Below are 19861 nucleotides of genomic sequence, written 5' to 3'. Positions count from 1 at the left end.
GGAGCTGTGGTTTCGGTGCATTATATATGACAGCTAGAGACTGAGCATGAACGAATGTGGCCTTTGTTGTCTTTTCCTAGCGCTACCTCACGCCTATGCGGGGGGAGGGGGTTTTCATTTCATGTGTGGTGGGGTGGCGACGGGAATGAATAAGGGCAGACAGTATGAATTATGTACTTGTGTGTGTCTGTTTCCTTGCGCTACCTCGCAAACGCGGGAGACAGCGACAAAGCAAAAAAAAAAAAAAAAAAATAAAAAATAAAAAATATATATCTTTCATACTATTCGCCATTCCCCGCATTAGCGAGGTAGCATTAAGAACAGAGGACCGGGCCTTTGAGGGAATATCCTCATCTGGCCCCCTTCTCTGTTCCTTCTTTGGAAAAAAAAAAAAAAACCCAAGAGGGGAGGATTTCCAGCCCCCCGTTCCCTTCCCTTGTAGTCGCCTTTTATGACACGCAGGGAATACGTGGGAAGTATTGTTTCTCCCCTATCCCCAGGGATAATATATATATATATATATATATATATATATATATATATATATATATATATATATATATATATATATATATTTTTTTTTTTTTTTGCTTTGTCGCTGTCTCCCGCGTTTGCGAGGTAGCGCAAGGAAACAGATGAAAGAAATGGCCCAACCCACCCCCATACACATGTATATACATACGTCCACACACGCAAATATACATACCTACACAGCTTTCCATGGTTTACCCCAGACGCTTCACATGCCCTGATTCAATCCACTGACAGCACATCAACCCCGGTATACCACATCGATCCAATTCACTCTATTCCTTGCCCTCCTTTCACCCTCCTGCATGTTCAGGCCCCAATCACACAAAATCTTTTTCACTCCATCTTTCCACCTCCAATTTGGTCTCCCACTTCTCCTCGTTCCCTCCACCTCCGACACATATATCCTCTTGGTCAATCTTTCCTCACTCATTCTCTCCATGTGCCCAAACCATTTCAAAACACCCTCTTCTGCTCTCTCAACCACGCTCTTTTTATTTCCACACATCTCTCTTACCCTTACGTTACTTACTCGATCAAACCACCTCACACCACACATTGTCCTCAAACATCTCATTTCCAGCACATCCATCCTCCTGCGCACAACTCTATCCATAGCCCATGCCTCGCAACCATACAACATTGTTGGAACCACTATTCCTTCAAACATACCCATATATATATATATATATATATATTTTACTTTGTCGCTGTCTCCCGCGTTTGCGAGGTAGCACAAGGAAACAGACAAAAGAAATGGCCCAACCCACACCCATACACATGTATATACATACATGTCCACACACGCAAGTATACATACCTATACATCTCAATGTACACATATATATACACACACAGACATATACATATATACTCATGTACATAATTCCTACTGTCTGCCTTTATTTATTCCCATCGCCACCTTGCCACACATGGAATAACATCCCCCTCCCCCCTTATGTGTGCGAGGTAGCACTAGGAAAAGACAACAAAGGCCCCATTCGTTCACACTCAGTCTCTAGCTGTCATGTAATAATGCCCGAAACCTCAGCTCCCTTTCCACATCCAGGCCCCACACAACTTTCCATGGTTTACCCCAGATGCTTCACATGCCCTGATTCAATCCATTGACAGCACGTCGACCCTGGTATACCACATCGATCCAATTCACTCTATTCCTTGCCCGTCTTTCACCCTCCTGCACGTTCAGGCCCTGATCACTCAAAATCTTTTTCACTCCATCTTTCCACCTCCAATTTGATCTCCCACTTCTCCTCGTCCCCTCCACCTCCGACGCATATATCCTCTTGGTCAATCTTTCCTCACTCATTCTCTCCATGTGCCCAAACCATTTCAAAACACCCTCTTCTGCTCTCTCAACCACGCTCTTTTTATTTCTACACATCTCTCTTACCCTTATATTACTTACTCGATCAAACCACCTCACACCACATATTGTCCTCAAACATCTCATTTCCAGCACATCCACCCTCCTGTCCACAACTCTATCCATAGCCCACGCCTCGCAACCATATAACATTGTTGGAACCACTATTCCTACAAACATACCTATTTTTACTTTCCGAGATAATGTTATCGACTTCCAAACATTCTTCAAGGCTCCCAGGATTTTCGCCCCCTCCCCCACCCTATGATTCACTTCCGCTTCCATGGTTCCATCTGCTGCCAGTTCCACTCCCAGATATCTAAAACACTTTACTTCCTCCAGTTTTTCTCCATTCAAACTTGCCTCCCAATTAACTTGACCCTCAACCCTACAATACCTAATAACCTTCCTCTTATTCACATTTACTCCTAACTTTCTTCTTTCACACACTTTACCAAACTCAGTCACCAGCTTCTGCAGTTTCTTACATGAATCAGCCACCAGCGCTGTATCATCAGCAAACAACTACTGACTCACTTCCCAAGCTCTCTCATCCACAACAGACTGCATACTTGCCCCTCTTTCCAAAACTCTTGCATTCACCTCCCTAACAACCCCATCCATAAACAAATTAAACAACCATGGAGACATCACACACCCCTGCCGCAAACCTACATTCACTGAGCACCAATCACTTTCCTCTTTTCCTACATGTATACATGCCTTACATCCTCGATAAAAACTTTTCACTGCTTCTAACAACTTGCCTCCCACACCATATATTCTTAAAACCTTCCACAGAGCATCTCTATCAACGCTATCATATGCCTTCTCCAGATCCATAAATGCTACATATAAATCCATTTGCTTCTTTTAAGTATTTCTCACATACATTCTTCAAAGCAAACACCTGATCCACACATCCTCTATCACTTCTGAAACCACACTGCTCTTCCCCAATCTGATGCTCTGTACATGTCTTCACGCTCTCAATTAATATCCTTCCATATAATTTACCAGGAATACTCAACAAACTTATACCTCTGTAATTTGAGCACTCACTCTTATCCCCTTTGCCTTTGTACAATGGCACTATGCAAGCATTCCGCCAATCCTCAGGCACCTCACCATGAATCATACATACATTAAATAACCTTACCAACCAGTCAACAATACAGTCACCCTCTTTTTTAATAAATTCCACTGCAATACCATCCAAACCTGCTGCCTTGCCGGCTTTCATCTTCCGCAAAGCTTTTACTACCTCTTCTCTGTTTACCAAATCATTTTCCCTAACCCTTTCACTCTGCACAGTAGGGTTGAGGGTCAAGTTAATTGGGAGGTAAGTTTGAATGGAGAAAAACTGGAGGAAGTAAAGTGTTTTAGACATCTGGGAGTGGATCTGGCAGTGGATGGAACCATGGAAGTGGAAGTGAATCATAGGGTGGGGGAGGGGACGAAAATCCTGGGAGCCTTGAAGAATGTTTGGAAGTTGAGAACATTAGCTGGGAAAGCAAAAATGGGTATGTTTCAAGGAATAGTGGTTCCAACAATATTGTACGGTTGCAAGGCATGGGCTATGGATAGAGTTGTGCGCAGGAGGGTGGATGTGCTGGGAATGAGATGTTTGAGGACAATATGTGGTGTGAGGTGGTTTGATCGAGTAAGTAATGTAAGGGTAAGAGAGATGTGTGGAAATAAAAAGAGCATGGTTGAGAGAGCAGAAGAGGGTGTTTTGAAATGATTTGGGCACATGGAGGGAATGAGTGAGGAAAGATTGACCAAGAGGATATATGTGTTGGAGGTGGAGGGAACGAGGAGAAGTGGGAGACCAAATTGGAGGTGGAAAGATGGAGTGAAAAAGATTTTGTGTGATCGGGGCCTGAACATGCAGGAGGGTGAAAGGCAGGCAAGGAATAGAGTGAATTGGATCGATGTGGTATACCGGGGTCGACGTGGTGTCAATGGATTGAATCAGGGCATGTGAAGCGTCCGGGGTAAACCATGGAAAGTTCTGTGGGGCCTGGATGTAGAAAGGGAGCTGTGGTTTCGGGCATTATTACATGACAGCTAGAGACTGAGTGTGAACGAATGGGGCCTTTGTTTTCTTTTCCTAGCACTACCTCGCACACATGAGGGGGGAGGGGGATGTTATTCCATGTGTGGCGAGGTGGCGATGGGAATAAATATAGGCAGACAGTATGAATTATGTACATGTGTATATATGTATATGTCTGTGTGTGTATATATATGTGTACATTGAGATGTATATTTGCGTGTGTGGACGTGTATGTATATACATGTGTATGGGGGTGGGTTGGGCCATTTCTTTCGTCCTTTTCCTTGCGCTAACTTGCAAAAGTGGGAGACAGCGACAAAGCAAAATAATAAAAAATAATATAATATATATATATATATATATATATATGTATACACTGAGATGTATAGGTATGTATATGTGCTGTGTGTGGACGTGTATGTATATACATGTGTATGTGGGTGGGTTGGGCCTTTCTTTCTTCTGTTTTTTTTTTTTTTTCCAAAAAGAGGGAACGGAGAGGGGGGCCAGGTGAGGATGTTCCCTCGGGGGCTCGGTCCTCTGTTCTTGGCGGTACCTCGCTATCACGGGAAATGGGGAAGTGTGAAAAGAAAAAAAAAAATATATATATATATATATATATATATATATATATATATATATATATATGTTGAGATGTATAGGTATGTATATGTGCATGTGTGGTCGTGTATGTGGGTGGGTTGGGCTATTCTTTTGTCTATTTCCTTGTGCTACCTCGCCTACGCGGGAAACAACAACAAAGTATAGTAACTAGATTAATAAATAAATAAATAAATATATATATATATATATATATATATATCCCCGGTATCCCACATCGTTCCAATTCACTCTATTCCTTGTATGCCTTTCACCCTCCTGTATGTTCAGGCCTCGATCACTCAAAATCTTTTTCACTCCATCCTTCCACCTCCAATTTGGTGTCCCTCTTCTCCTTGTTCCCTCCACCTCTGACACATATATCTAGGCTCCCGCTCCCATCGCCTTCTACGACATGTGATAGCCCTGCCTCACACCCACATGTATACTGAAACTTTTGCTAAACTCTCTATCCAATCTAACACATGCATTTGTCCCTCTATAGAAGGCTTTCACACCATCCATCCTATGAAGCATTCCGCCTGAATCTGTCATAGGCTTTCTTGAGATTCATAAAAGCTGCATACAATTTCTTACCTTTCACTAAATACTTTTCCACGATCATCTTCACTAAAATCTGATCCTCACATCACTTACCTTTCCTAAAACCCCCTTGCTCATCACTTTGCATTCAGTCACTTCCATTACTCTATCAATCAACATTCAACATTCTTGCATACACTTCTCTGATGTACTTAATCGACTTATTCCCCTACAATTGCACATACATCTCTACACTATTCCTTTGAACAAAGGAACAATAATAATGATGGCTTTCACACAATCCTGTGGCACAACCTTCTGTATACATGCTAAATTTTATATCACATGCATCCACTGTTTCACACTTTCTCCTCCATATTTCAGCCATAATCCCATCCATTCTATGTGCCTTTCCTACCTTCAGCTAAAGATGACATTTTCCAAAGAAACTTTCCACAGGTAGTGTTAAAAGTCATCTCATTTTTAATTCGTAGAAATTTAAATGCCTAAAAGATGCTAACCTTTTGTTCATACAGATATATATGTCCTTTTTTTTAGTGGTTTTTATTTCCAACAGGTACAGCAAAACCTCAGACTGATAGAAGTAAAAAGCTGTTAGTGTTTGTAAATCCAAAATCAGGACCTGGAAAGGCTCATCAGATATACAAGAAGCAGGTTGCATCGATTTTTGGTGAAGCAGAGATTACTCATGAAGTTGTGCTGACAGAGAGAGCTAACCATGCTCTTGACATGGTTAAATATATAGACCTCGACCAGTATTCTGGGATCATCATTGTCTCTGGAGATGGCCTTCTTTATGAGGTACTTTTTCTTATTATTTGATATAATCTTTGATCTATGAAAATACCTTTTCATTAACTTTGATGACTCAATGATGGTGACATAAATGAAATGTAAAACATAGTATATACATTTAGGAATGTTTTTTCTTTATTAGCTGTGCTTGATGACAATTTCTAGATATATGCCTATTGATCTGAAATAGCAAGTCAGATGACCAAACTGAGCCACAATATCTTCTTCAAATGACTTGCTATTGTGAGCTTACCAATCATTATACTGGATGACGACATCTTCAGTTAGGAGGTACATTCATGGTTAACCAGCAATTACCTTCCTCTAGTATCAGCTTGTCTTACAGTGGGTAACACTATTAGCTCTTAACTTAGAGCTGTCTACTCATTGATTTCATACATCACTTACACAAAGATGCTGATTATTGTAGTAATCAAATATTAAGTGTGTTTGGTGTCTCCTTACACATAGAGGAATGAGTAAGAAAATATACCTCTGTCATATTCTTAGGATAGATCCTGCAATTCTATGTGCCTTGACTATTTATACTTCAGGTGAAAAACAAGTCGATCTTAGCCTAAATGAACTTGTGGGCTTTCTAAATTAAACAGTCTGTGCTAGCTTGAATAGACACGACTTTTTCAGGTTGCATATACAGATATATCACAAGCTTTGGAGTCTGTGCAAACCCTGTAAGATGTTTTGACTTTACAAGCTTTGCAGGCTGTTCAGGCATTTCGGGTTTTGCAAATGTCACATGCTCTATAAAGTAAGAGTCATTTCAGCCTGTATCAACAAGATTTTCTCTTAGTTGCTGAGGACAGTGAAAGATATGATTTGTATGTGCATAATGTCTATGTAGCATACTGTGCATAGAATTAGATGGCTGGATCTGATTCTGTGTTTAAAACATATGATTTTCCTTATTGTCCTCATATGAGTCATCCTTTGCTACTCTTACACTTCTTTTATTTTGATGCTGATGTTACAGTTTGGTGAACAGTTAAGGTAACTGATTCCTTCAGGTCCTGATGCAGATGGCCTCGGAGGTTCTTTTATCTTGTATATTGTATGAAGCTATATGTATTGTAACAGTGCTAACTTGTATCATTCATTTAATTGTTTTTCATGATAAAGATTTATGTAGTGGGCAATATAACCTGTGATTCTGATGTATATTAAATGTGCAAATCAGAGAAATCAAAATATAACAATATGATGTTTACATAACCGAAAGATCCACTCAATACACCATACCAACATGGTAGATAATTGAAATGAAGCCTGTAGTAGTATCTTGGAACACACCAAAAAGATTTCAAAGAAAAACATAAAAAAGCACATAAGGAAAGGGGGATGAGTTATTCAAGTAAAAAAGATGATATCTGCATGGAGTATGTTGGGGAATACAAAATAAAAAGCTTTGCTAAATGAATAAAAGCAAATCCAAACAACTCCAAAATCAGTAATTATACATTGTGTTTGAGAGTAAAGTCGTTATGTTAAGAGAGGAAGATATTTGTGCATTGAGCACCACCCACTGGCTCTTCCTATAGGCAGGATTTTTCTGTAGGTACTTGTAGGTAGGTAGGTAGGTTTGAGGACAACATTTGGTATAAGGAGGGCTGATCAAGTACGAAATGATTTGAGAGAGGTGTAGTAATTAGAAGAATATGGTTGATAAAGCTGAAGAGAGTGTCCTGAAATGGTCTGGCATATGGAGAAAATGAGTGAGGAGATGAAGACAAGATTATATGTTCAGAAGTGGAGGGGACAAGGAGAATGGGAAGAGGAAATTGGAGATGGAAATGATAGGGTGAATAGAATTTTTAGTGCTTGCTGCCTGAACATGCAGGAGGGTGAAGGGTGTGAACAGGGTACAGTGAGTTGTAGCATTATGGTATACAGGTGGTGATGTGCCGTTACTTTGGACTGAACCTGAGGGAAACGACAGAAAGTTTTGTGAGGCCTGGTTGTGGATGAGTGGATCTTGATTCACTGCCTTACACATTACAGCAAGAGAATGAATGAGATAAAAAAAAAGGACTTTACTTTCTCTGTTCATGGCACTACCTCACCAACAGGAAACAGTGAACAAGTGCTAAAGAAGAAAAAGATGCTCCTAGTCAATATCTCTCTGCTTAACTTCTCTTATAATGTCATTCCTTATGTATTCAACCCATCTTGCACCACATGTTACCCTAATGCATTCCATTTCCAACACACTTGCCCTCTTCCTTTCTTTCATTTTCAAGATGCAAGACTCAAAACCATGCTGCGCTATAAAACCTCCACACCTTTAAGCATATTCATTTTTGGCCAAACAAATACTGATCTTTCTTTATATTTGCTAATTAATTTTACCAAGAATCTTAGCTAACCTGTTCCATCATCTGTCTCACTTCAGCACCCATGGTTTCATCCACTGCCAGTCCTCAGAGAGTCCCAAAGAATCCCATTTTACTTTGGGTCCTTCCCATTTTTTTCATAGTAGCTTAGATGGCATGGGCAACTGAATGCCCTCATTTAGGGTATTCTTAAACATAGAAATTAAGGAAATGAACTGTAAGAACCTAATATTATTATGGCATAATTTATATTTTATTATCATACTTGCTCGCCATTTCCCACATCAGCAAGGTAGTGCCAGGAAACAGATGAAGAAAGACCTATCCACTCATATATATACATACACGCCCATACATGTACATATACATATCAACATATGCACGTATACATTCATATACATACACATACACAGCCATATACATATATACACATGTACATATTCATACTCGCTTGACTTCATCCATTCCTGGTGCCACCCCACCCCACAGGAAACAGCATCGCCACCCTTGCGTCAGCAAGGTAGCGCCAGGAAAAAAGACAAAAAAAGCAACTTTCATTTACACCCAGACTCCAGCTGTCATGTGCACTGCACCAAAACACAATTATGTATTGAAATGGTTTGATCACATGGAGAGAATGAGTGAGGAAAGATTGACAAAGAGGATATATTTGTCAGAGATGGAGGGAACGAGAAGTGGGAGACCAAATTGGAGGTGGAAGGATAGAGTGAAAAAGATTTTGAGCAATTGGGGCCTGAACACACAGGAGGGGAAAGGCGTGCAAGGAATGGAGTGAACTGGAACGATGTGGTATACCAAGGTCAACATGCTGTCAATGGATTGAACCAGGGCATGTGAAGCATCTGGGGTAAACCATGGAAAGTTTTGTGGGGCTTGGATGTGGAAAGGGAGCTGTGGTTTTGGTGCATTACACATGACACGCTACCTTGCTCGTGTGTGGGGGAGGGGGTACCATTCAAGTGTGGTGGGGTGGCGATGGGAATGGATGAAGGCAGCAAGTATGAATGTGTACTTGTGTATATATGTATATGTCTGTGTATATATATATGTATGTATATGTTGAAATGTATAGGTATGTATATGTGCGTGTGTGGGCATTTATGTATATACATATCTATGTGGGTGGGTTGGGCCATTCTTTCATCCGTTTCCTTGCACTACCTCAAAAATGCGGGAGACAGTGACAAAGTATAATAATATAACAAGTAGTGGTGATGTGAGAAGGAGATGGAGTGAGTATTTTGAAGGTTTGTTGAATGTGTTTGATGATAGAGTGGCAGATATAGGGTGTTTTGGTCGAGGTGGTGTGCAAAGTGAGAGGGTTAGGGAAAATGAATTGGTAAGCAGAGAAGAGGTAGTAAAAGCTTTGCGGAAGATGAAAGCCGGCAAGGCAGCAGGTTTGGATGGTATTGCAGTGGAATTTATTAAAAAAGGGGGTGACTGTATTATTGACTGGTTGGTAAGGTTATTTAATGTATGTATGACTCATGGTGAGGTGCCTGAGGATTGGCGGAATGCGTGCATAGTGCCATTGTACAAAGGCAAAGGGGATAAGAGTGAGTGCTCAAATTACAGAGGTATAAGTTTGTTGAGAATTCCTGGTAAATTATATGGGAGGGAATTGATTGAGAGGGTGAAGGCATGTACAGAGCATCAGATTGGGGAAGAGCAGTGTGGTTTCAGAAGTGGTAGAGGATGTGTGGATCAGGTGTTTGCTTTGAAGAATGTATGTGAGAAATACTTAGAAAAGCAAATGGATTTGTATGTAGCATTTATGGATCTGGAGAAGGCATATGATAGAGTTGATAGAGATGCTCTGTGGAAGGTATTAAGAATATATGGTGTGGGAGGCAAGTTGTTAGAAGCAGTGAAAAGTTTTTATCGAGGATGTAAGGCATGTGTACGTGTAGGAAGAGAGGAAAGTGATTGGTTCTCAGTGAATGTAGGTTTGCGGCAGGGGTGTGTGATGTCTCCATGGTTGTTTAATTTGTTTATGGATGGGGTTGTTAGGGAGGTGAATGCAAGAGTTTTGGAAAGAGGGGCAAGTATGAAGTCTGTTGTGGATGAGAGAGCTTGGGAAGTGAGTCAGTTGTTGTTTGCTGATGATACAGCGCTGGTGGCTGATTCATGTGAGAAACTGCAGAAGCTGGCGACTGAGTTTGGTAAAGTGTGTGAAGGAAGACAGTTAAGAGTAAATGTGAATAAGAGCAAGGTTATTAGGTACAGTAGGGTTGAGGGTCAAGTCAATTGGGAGGTAAGTTTGAATGGAGAAAAACTGGAGGAAATAAAGTGTTTTAGATATCTGGGAGTGGATCTGGCAGCGGGTGGAACCATGAAAGCGGAAGTGAATCATATGATGGGGGAGGGGGCGAAAATCCTGGGAGCCTTGAAGAATGTGTGGAAGTCGAGAACATTATCTCAGAAAGCAAAAATGGGTATGTTTGAAGGAATAGTGGTTCCAACAATGTTGTATGGTCGCGAGGCATGGGCTATGGATAGAGTTGTGCGCAGGAGGGTGGATGTGCTGGAAATGAGATGTTTGAGGACAATGTGTGGTGTGAGGTGGTTTGATCGAGTAAGTAATGTAAGGGTAAGAGAGATGTGTGGAAATAAAAAGAGCGTGGCTGAGAGAGCAAAAGAGGGTGTTTTGAAATGGTTTGGGCACATGGAGAGAATGACTGAGGTAAGATTGACCAAGAGGATATATGTGTCGGAGGTGGAGGGAACGAGGAGAAGTGGGAGACCAAATTGGAGGTGGAAAGATGGAGTGAAAAAGATTTTGTGTGATCGGGGCCTGAACATGCAGGAGGGTGAAAGGAGGGCAAGGAATAGAGTGAATTGGATTGATGTGGTATACCAGGGTTGACGTGCTGTCAGTGGATTGAATCAGGGCATGTGAAGCGTCTGGGGTAAACCATGGAAAGTTGTGTGGGGCCTGGATGTGGAAAGGGAGCTGTGGTTTCCGGCATTATTGCGTGGCAGCTAGAGACTGAGTGTGAACGAATGGGGCCTTTGTTGTCTTTTCCTAGTGCTACCTCACACACATGAGGGGGGAGGGGGATGGTATTCCATGTGTGGCGGGGTGGCAATGGGAGTGAATGGGGGCAGACAGTGTGAATTGTGTGCATGGGTATATATGTATGTGTCTGTGTATGTATATATATGTGTACATTGAGATGTATAGGTATGTATATTTGCGTGTGTGGACGTGTGTGTGTGTATACATTGTGTATGGGGGTGGGTTGGGCCATTTCTTTCGTCTGTTTCCTTGTGCTACCTCGCAAACGTGGGAGACAGCGACAAAGCAAAATAAATAATAAATAAATAATTTTTTCTCTATCTAACTATATCTATGATGCCTATTCCAAATGGAACTCCCTCAAGGGGATGGCTATAGCCATAGTCTCCATAACTATTGAACTCCAGTGCTGCTTCTTAGCCTTTATGCCTCACCCTTATGGGGCCACTGGCAGAGTGCAACTCTAGGACAGTGTTCCTACTGACTACTGTCTACCTAATGCTCCTGCCTACTACTTCTACATAATGTTTCCACCTAATGCTCCTGCCTAAATGTTCCTACCTACTACAGCTGTCTACTGCTCCTACCATTTTGACAAAAGGCAGGGCTAGCACATAGTGCTCACCACAGGAAAATCTAGAGTTACAAAGAATGCGCTGTATGAGTTCAAGTATTGTCATGTGTTGTGTAATAAGGAAAGACTGCATGTTTGTAGATAGAAAGCCAGTAGTCCATGTGTGGGTGAGGGAGAAAGGAAAGAAAGCTACCTGGGTCAGAGGAGTGCAACTTGACAACTACTGAAGTGCTGGCTCACTACATACACAACTGTCACTAACCCTTCCAATACCCAGGCGAGTAGTGCTGGTGACTCACTCCCTGGTCGTTGGCTGCCTACCAACTACTACCTACCAATTTAATGGTTTTAATTAAGATCCTACCATTTCAAGTTTGAGTGATAAGTGATAGGTTAAATTGAGATAAACAGAGGAGAATAATGTCATTGATGGAAGTCTTAAGATTTCTGGCAGTTGTCCAAAGGGAGTTTCAGGAATCCTTTTGCAATCAGTAAAACAAATAATTCCAGAGATTAACAACATCCTAAAGCAAATGTACAGTACAGCATTTGGAAGCAACTTTTACCAGATATCAAACATGATGCCATTGGAGCAGAACAAGTCAAAACATAACTCCAATCACATGAACAAGTTGCTGTTTGAATTACTTCGTGTGCCTTTGTAATCTTTCTCTAAATTTGTAAAATGCAAAGTTTCAGTATTATTCTTTTTAAATTCATAAAAAGTTATATTTTTCTATTTTTCTTTAATTTCTAAAATTCATGTAATTACATTTTTGAGTGTGAAATACAATTTTATTTTTCTACAAATAGTAATCTTTTTGACATGCTCTGATAAGACTGGTAATATTCTAGAGCTCTCCTATATACATATATATCTATATATCTTTTTTCATTATACTTAATCGCTGTTTCCTGCATCAACGAGGTAGCGCAAGGAAACAGACGAAGAATGGCCCAACCACTCACATACACATAAATATACCTAAATGCCCATACACATATACATACATATACATACACAGACATATATACACATGTACATATTCATACTTGCTGTGTTCATCCATTCCCACTGCCCTACATATATGGTGTCTGATTCAGGTGAGAAACTGCAGAAGCTGGTGACTGAATTTGATAACGTGTGTGAAAGAAGAAAGATGAGAGTAAATGTGAATAAGAGCAAGGTTATTAGGTTCAGTAGGGTTGAGGGACAAGTTGATTGGAGGTAAGTTTGAATGGAGAAAAAATGGAGGAAAGAAAGTGTTTTAGATATCTGGGAGTGGATTTAGCAGTGAATGGAACCATGGAAGTGGAAATGGGTCACAGGGTGGGGGAGGGGGCAAAAGTTCTGGGAGCGTTAAAGAATGTGTGGAAGGCCAGAACGTTATCTCAGAGAACAAAAATGGGTATGTTTGAACAAATAATGGTTTCAAAAATGTTATATGGTTGTGAGGCATGAGCTATAGATAAGGGTGTGTGCAGGAGGGTGGATGTGTTGGAAATGAAATGTTTCAGGACAATATGTGGTGTGACATGGTTTGATCGAGTAAGTAATGAAAGGGTAAGAGAGATGTGTAGTAATAAAAAGTGTGGTTGAGAAAGCAGAAGAGGTTGTATTGAAATGGTTTTTCACATGGAGAGAATGAGTGAGGAAAGACTGACAAAGAGGATATATGTGTCAGAGGTGGAGGAACGAGAATTGGGAGACCAAATTGGAGGTGGAAGGATGGAGTGAAAAAGATTTTGAATGATCAGGGCCTGAACATACAGGAGGTTGAAAGGTATGCAAGGAATAAAGTGAATTGGGACGATGTGGTATACTGGGGTCGACATGCTGTCAATGGATTGAAACAGACCATGTGAAGCACCTGGGGTAAACCATGGAAAGTTTTGTGGGTTCTGGATGTGGAAAAGGAACTGTGGTTTCGGTGCATTACACATGACAGCTAGAGACTGAGTGTGAACAAATGTGGCCTTTGTTGTCTTTTCCTAGCGTAAGGGGAGGAGGGTGGTTTCTCATGTGTGGCGTGGTGGCAATGGGAATGGATGAAGGCCGCAAGTATGAATATATACATGTGTATATATGTATATGTATGTATACATTGAAATGTATAAGTATGTATATGTGCGTGTGTGGGCGTTTATGTATATGCATGTGTATGTGGATGGGTTGGGCCATTCTTTCATCTATTTCCTTGCGCCACCTCACTAATGCGGGAGGCAGCGACTAAGTATAATAAATATAAAAAGAAAAGAATGTGGCCTTTGTTGTCTTTTCCCAGCACAGGGGGAGGAGGGTGCTGTTTCATGTGTGGCGATGAAAATGAATGAAGGCCACAAGTATGAATATGTACATGTGTATATATATGTAAAGGTATGTGTATGTGGGTGGGTTGGGCCATTCTTTCATCTATTTCCTTGCGCTACCTTGCTAACGCGGGGGACAGCGACTAAGTATGATAAATAAATAAGAAAAAAAAAATATATATGGGGATAGGGGAGAAAGAATACTTCCCACGTATTCCCTGCGTGTCGTAGAAGGCGACTAAAAGGGAAGGGAGCGGGGGGCTGGAAATCCTCCCCTCTCGTTTTTTTTTTTAATTTTCCAAAAGAAGGAACAGAGAAGAGGGCCAGGTGAGGATATTCCCTCAAAGGCCCAGTCCTCTGTTCTTAACGCTACCTCGCTATCGCGGGAAATGGCGAATAGTATGAAAAAAAAAAAAAATATATATATATATATATATATATATGTATATATATATATATATATATATATATATATATATATATATATATATATATATATATATATATATATATTTTTTCTTTTTAAACTATTCACCATTTCCCGCGTTAGCGAGGTAGCGTTAAGAACAGAGGACTGGGCCTTTGAGGGAATATCCTTACCTGGCCCCCTTCTCTGTTCCTTCTTTTGGAAAATTAAAAAAGAAATAATGAGAAGGGAGGATTTCCAGCCCCCCGCTCCCTCCCCTTTTAGTTGCCTTCTACGACACGCAGGGAATACGTGGGAAGTATTCTTTCTCCCCTATATATATATATATATATATATATATATATATATATATATTATATATATATATATATATATATATATATATATATATATTTTTTTTTGCTTTGTCACTGTCTCCCGCGTTTGCGAGGTAGCGCAAGGAAACAGACGAAAAAAATGGCCCAACCCACCCCATACACATGTATATACATACGTCCACACACGCAAATATACATACCTACACAGCTTTCCATGGTTTACCCCAGACGCTTCACATGCCCCGATTCAATCCACTGACAGCACGTCAACCCCGGTATACCACATCGCTCCAATTCACTCTATTCCTTGCCCTCCTTTCACCCTCCTGCATGTTCAGGCCCCGATCACACAAAATCTTTTTCACTCCATCTTTCCACCTCCAATTTGGTCTCCCTCTTCTCCTCGTTCCCTCCACCTCCGACACATATATCCTCTTGGTCAATCTTTCCTCACTCATTCTCTCCAAGTGCCCAAACCACTTCAAAACACCCTCTTCTGCTCTCTCAACCACGCTCTTTTTATTTCCACACATCTCTCTTACCCTTACGTTACTCACTCGATCAAACCACCTCACACCACACATTGTCCTCAAACATCTCATTTCCAGCACATCCATCCTCCTGCGCACAACTCTATCCATAGCCCACGCCTCGCAACCATACAACATTGTTGGAACCACTATTCCTTCAAACATACCCATTTTTGCTTTCCGAGATAATGTTCTCGACTTCCACACATTCTTCAAGGCCCCCAGAATTTTCGCCCCCTCCCCCACCCTATGATCCACTTCCGCTTCCATGGTTCCATCCGCTGCCAGATCCACTCCCAGATATCTAAAACACTTCACTTCCTCCCTGGGGATAGGGGAGAAAGAATAATTCCCACTTATTTCCCTGCGTGTCGTAGAAGGCAACTAAAAGGGGAGGGAGTGGGGGGCTGGAAATCCTCCCCTCTCTCTTTTTTTTTGATTTTCCAAAAGAAGGAACAGAGAAGGGGGCTTGGTGAGGATATTCCCTCAAAGGCTCAGTCCTCTGTTCTTAACGCTAACTCACTAACGCGGGAAATGGCAAATAGTATGAAAGAAGAAAAAAAGATATATATATATAGGTAGCCAGGTCCATCATTTGGGACCACAAGCCATAGCCATGAAGTGCTGTAATATTATTTGTACTTCTATGTACAGAGTGCAGGGCAAAAGAGTAATAAGTGCCTGGAGTCTCCTTCAGTGTAACTGCATCATGGGCATGAAGAGTCTTGGAATAAGTTAGAATGGTGTAAAATAGTTGTGATGGCAAGAGGGGATTATGGCTTCTGATGGGTTAAAGTTCAAGACTAAGCTGGAAGGTCAGATGTTTAGTGCTTGTCAGGTTTTTTCACAGTGTATGTGTTTTGTCATTGTTATTTTTGTTGCAAGAGGAGGGGGGATGTGTGAGTAGAGGTTATGGAAGTGTGAGGTAGGGGTGAGCTTTATATTTCTTTGTAAAGGTTGGTGGTTAGATACATATAGTGGCATATGTGGGAAAATTCTAGTGCTGTTGCAGAGTTGGTTGCCAAGCATACTGAGGTGGAAGGATATTTGCTTCATTGTGAAGTTGTCAAGTGTTTGTGGTTTCTAGTAAGCCAGTGACTGTTCATTCTGAGTGCACTCTTATGTGGCTTGCAGCTACTTTTTATGATTTTGAGAGGGTGAAAGACCAGGCAGAAGAGGCATAGTTTAATAGTTGTGCAGATGAATTGTTTTTATAAGATGTTGAGGGATTCTGTTTCTTTCCCAAAGTTGGTGCCTGTTCGTGTTCTGAGGGCATTTAGTTAGTTTTAGTGTTTATATTACTGGTGTGAGGAGTGAATGTCATATGAGTGCTGTATGTGATGCTGAGAATGGTTGATGTTTTGTTGTAGCAAGGCTTAAAAAAGACTTGTGTGAAGAAATATCAGGAATGATTGAATGTAGAATAGCAAAAGGTGAGAGAGAGTAAAGCAAGGGGAATGGGAGATATTTAGAGAAGCAGTGCTGTCATGTGCGAAAAATGCATTGTGGCATTTGAAAAGTGCGAGGTAGGTAGATATGAAAGATTCATGAGAGGTGAGATGAAGAAATTAAGTTGCAAGTGAAAGAGAAAAGAGAGGCATTTGGGTGGTACTTACAGGGAAGGAGGGCAAATGATTGGGGATTGTAAAAGAGAAAGTAGCATGAGATCAAGAGGAAGGTGCAAGGGTTGGAAAAGAGGGCAAATGATTGGGGATTGCAAAAGAGAAAGCAGTATGAGATCAAGAGGAAGGTGCAAGGGTTGGAAAAGAGGGCAAATGAGAGATGGGATAAGTGAGTATCAGTAAACCTACAGAGAATAAGATTTTGGAAGGAGGTTGATAATGTGCAAAAAACATGAGAACAAATTAGAATTTCGGTGAAGGAGGGCAAAAAGGGAAATGGTCACAAGTAATGATGAAGTTAAGAAGAGACAGAGTGAGCATTTTGAAAGATTGCTGAATGTGTTTACATGAGTTTATATGAGAAAGCCAGACAACAGGAGGCCTAATTGGCCCATGAATGGCTTGTCTAAAGGGGGTGGGGGGGAGATTTAACATGACAGTAAAATGTAATTCTGCTCTGCAGTTTTTAAGCTACTTTCAGCTCCCTGCTGCTGCTCATTATCGTTCTAGTATCCCTGTTACTGGTCGTGTATATAGTTTATTTCTGGCAGATATAGGGTGTGTGGGTCGGGTGGGATGCAAAGTGAGAGAGTCATGGAAAGGGATTTGATGAAGAGAGAAGAGGTGGTGAAAGCCTTATATGAGATGAAATGTGGCAAGGTGGCTGGAGTGGATGGTAAAACAGTTGAATTAATCAAGGGGGGTGAATGTTGCTGACTGGTTGTAAAGGATTTTCACTGTACATGCAGATCATGGTAAGGTGCCTGAAGATTGACAAAATGCATGAATAGTGTCACTGTATAAAGGTAAGGGAGATAAATGTGAGTGTACAAGCTACAGAGGAATAAATTAGTTGAGTGTACCTGGTAAACTGGACAGGAGGGTTTCTGATTGTAAGAGTGAGGGCATTTGCAAAGCATAAGATTGGGGAGGACCAGTGTGGTTTCAGAAGTGGTAGAGATGTTTGCTTTAAGGAATGTGTGAGAAAAACTTGGACAAACAGGTGGATTTGTGTGTGGCATTTATGAATTTGGAAAAAAGCATATGATAGGGTTGATAGAGATGCCTTGTGCAAGGTCTTAAGAGTGGGAGGAAAGTTTTGAGAAATTTTTATCGTGGCTGTAAGGCATGTGTACAAGCAGGTAGACAGAAGAGTAAGTGGTTTCAAGTGAAGGCTGGTCTACATGAGATGTCACCATGGTTATTCAATTTGTTCATAAGTGGGATGATGAAGGAAGTAAATGCAAGAGTCTTGGAGAAAGAGGCAAGTATGCAGTCTGTGAGGGATGAGAGGGTCTTGGAAGTGAGGCAGTTTTTGTTTGATGATAAAGCACTGGTGGCATATCCGAGTGGGAAACTGCAGAAGTCCTAATAGTATAACATTGTATATGAATGTAGGCTACATATAAGGTTGTGCTGAGGAAGGTGGATGTGTTGGAAATGAAATGTTTCAGAAAAAATTGTGGTGTGAGGTGGTTAGATTAAGTAATGAAAGGGTAAGAGAGAGGTGTGATACTAAAAAGAGTGTGGTTTACTTGAGAAAGGCAGACAACAGGAGGCCTGATTGGCCCATGACTGGGTTGTCTGGTAGAAAAAAATAAGTTAACAAGAAAATGTAATTCCACTCAGCAGTTTTTAAGCTATCACCAACTCCCCACTGCTGCACATTAGCCCTCTAGTGTCATTTATACATTTATTTCAGGCATTTTGTCTCACAGTATACCTGAAATTATAAAATATTTGTAAAAACGACTTTTGAAGGTATCTATAACCTTAGCATTCACCACGTCTGACAGTAACTTATTCCAGTGCTCAACACATCTAAAGGAAAAGAAGCTTTCCCTCAAGTCTGTACTACATCGTTTAGCTTTGAGATTTATTCCATTTGTCTTGGTAACTATACTTTCTTGTATTTTGAAAAGATGTTCATGATTTATTTCATCGAACTTGTTTAGAATTTCGAACAATTTGAATAAGTTACTGTATGTTCGTGATTTACTTTATTGTGTGTTCAGAATTTTGAACACTTGGACTAAGTTGGCATGAAGTCAGCATTTTTAAAGGAAGAAGAGATCCAATTGTTATAGCTAATCTTTGTATATAAGATTTCTAAGGGATGGGATCAATTCTGTCATGCATCTTTGTACTTGCTCTAATTTTTCCTCTTCTTTTTTACAGTTTAGGGACCAAAGCTGGATTGCATATTCAAGGTGTGGTCTTACTAGAGAATCATAAAATGCAAGAATTGTTTCTGGTGTCTGTCATCTATGTTTCTGGCTATGAAACATAACATTTGGTTCCCTTTTTAACTTGCTGCTTGACACTGTTTAGAGTACTTCAGAATGTTACTAATGACAATACCAAGGTCCTTCTCTTCATTTACTTTAGAGAGAGTTTCCAAATAGTTTGTAGTTGTAACATATTCTTGTCTCCAAAGTGCATAACTTTACATTTGTCTGACCACTCTGCTTGTAAGTTAAGATCTCTTTGAATCAGTTTGCAATCCCACTTGTTTACGGGTATACCTCCTTGGTTAGTATCCTCAGCACATTTGGATATCTTAGATATGAGACAGAGTTCTAGGTCATTAATATGTATATTATGAAAAGAATTGGGCCTAGGACCGACCTCTGTGGTACACGGACCCCTGTGGCACACCACTCATTATTAGTTAATCTGAAGCTTCGCCATTTAATACTATATGCTCCTTTCTTCTGGTATGAAAGTCTCTCATCCATGTACAGAGTTCTTCACTGA

The 19861-nt window shown here is 40.7% G+C and overlaps 1 protein-coding gene across 6 annotated transcripts in view; it reads left to right on the top strand.

Annotated features, from left to right (window-relative positions):
- LOC139749153 (sphingosine kinase 1-like) overlaps positions 1-19861 on the top strand; it is a 148470-nt gene that overhangs the window by 28005 nt on the left and 100604 nt on the right. For all 6 annotated transcript variants that reach the window (XR_011712894.1, XR_011712893.1, XR_011712895.1 and 3 more), the window contains exon 2: positions 5698-5942. Coding sequence is in view for 3 of the 6 variants with exons in the window: in XM_071662822.1 (XP_071518923.1) it covers positions 5698-5942 (245 nt within the window). In the remaining 3 variants the exon portion in view is untranslated. The remainder of the gene's footprint in view (positions 1-5697; positions 5943-19861) is intronic.

The sequence above is a fragment of the Panulirus ornatus genome, chromosome 1, assembly GCF_036320965.1.
Source record: "Panulirus ornatus isolate Po-2019 chromosome 1, ASM3632096v1, whole genome shotgun sequence".
Taxonomy (NCBI): domain Eukaryota; kingdom Metazoa; phylum Arthropoda; class Malacostraca; order Decapoda; family Palinuridae; genus Panulirus; species Panulirus ornatus.
Note: the sequence above shows the minus strand (reverse complement) of the source record. Positions and strands in the feature narration are given on the sequence as shown.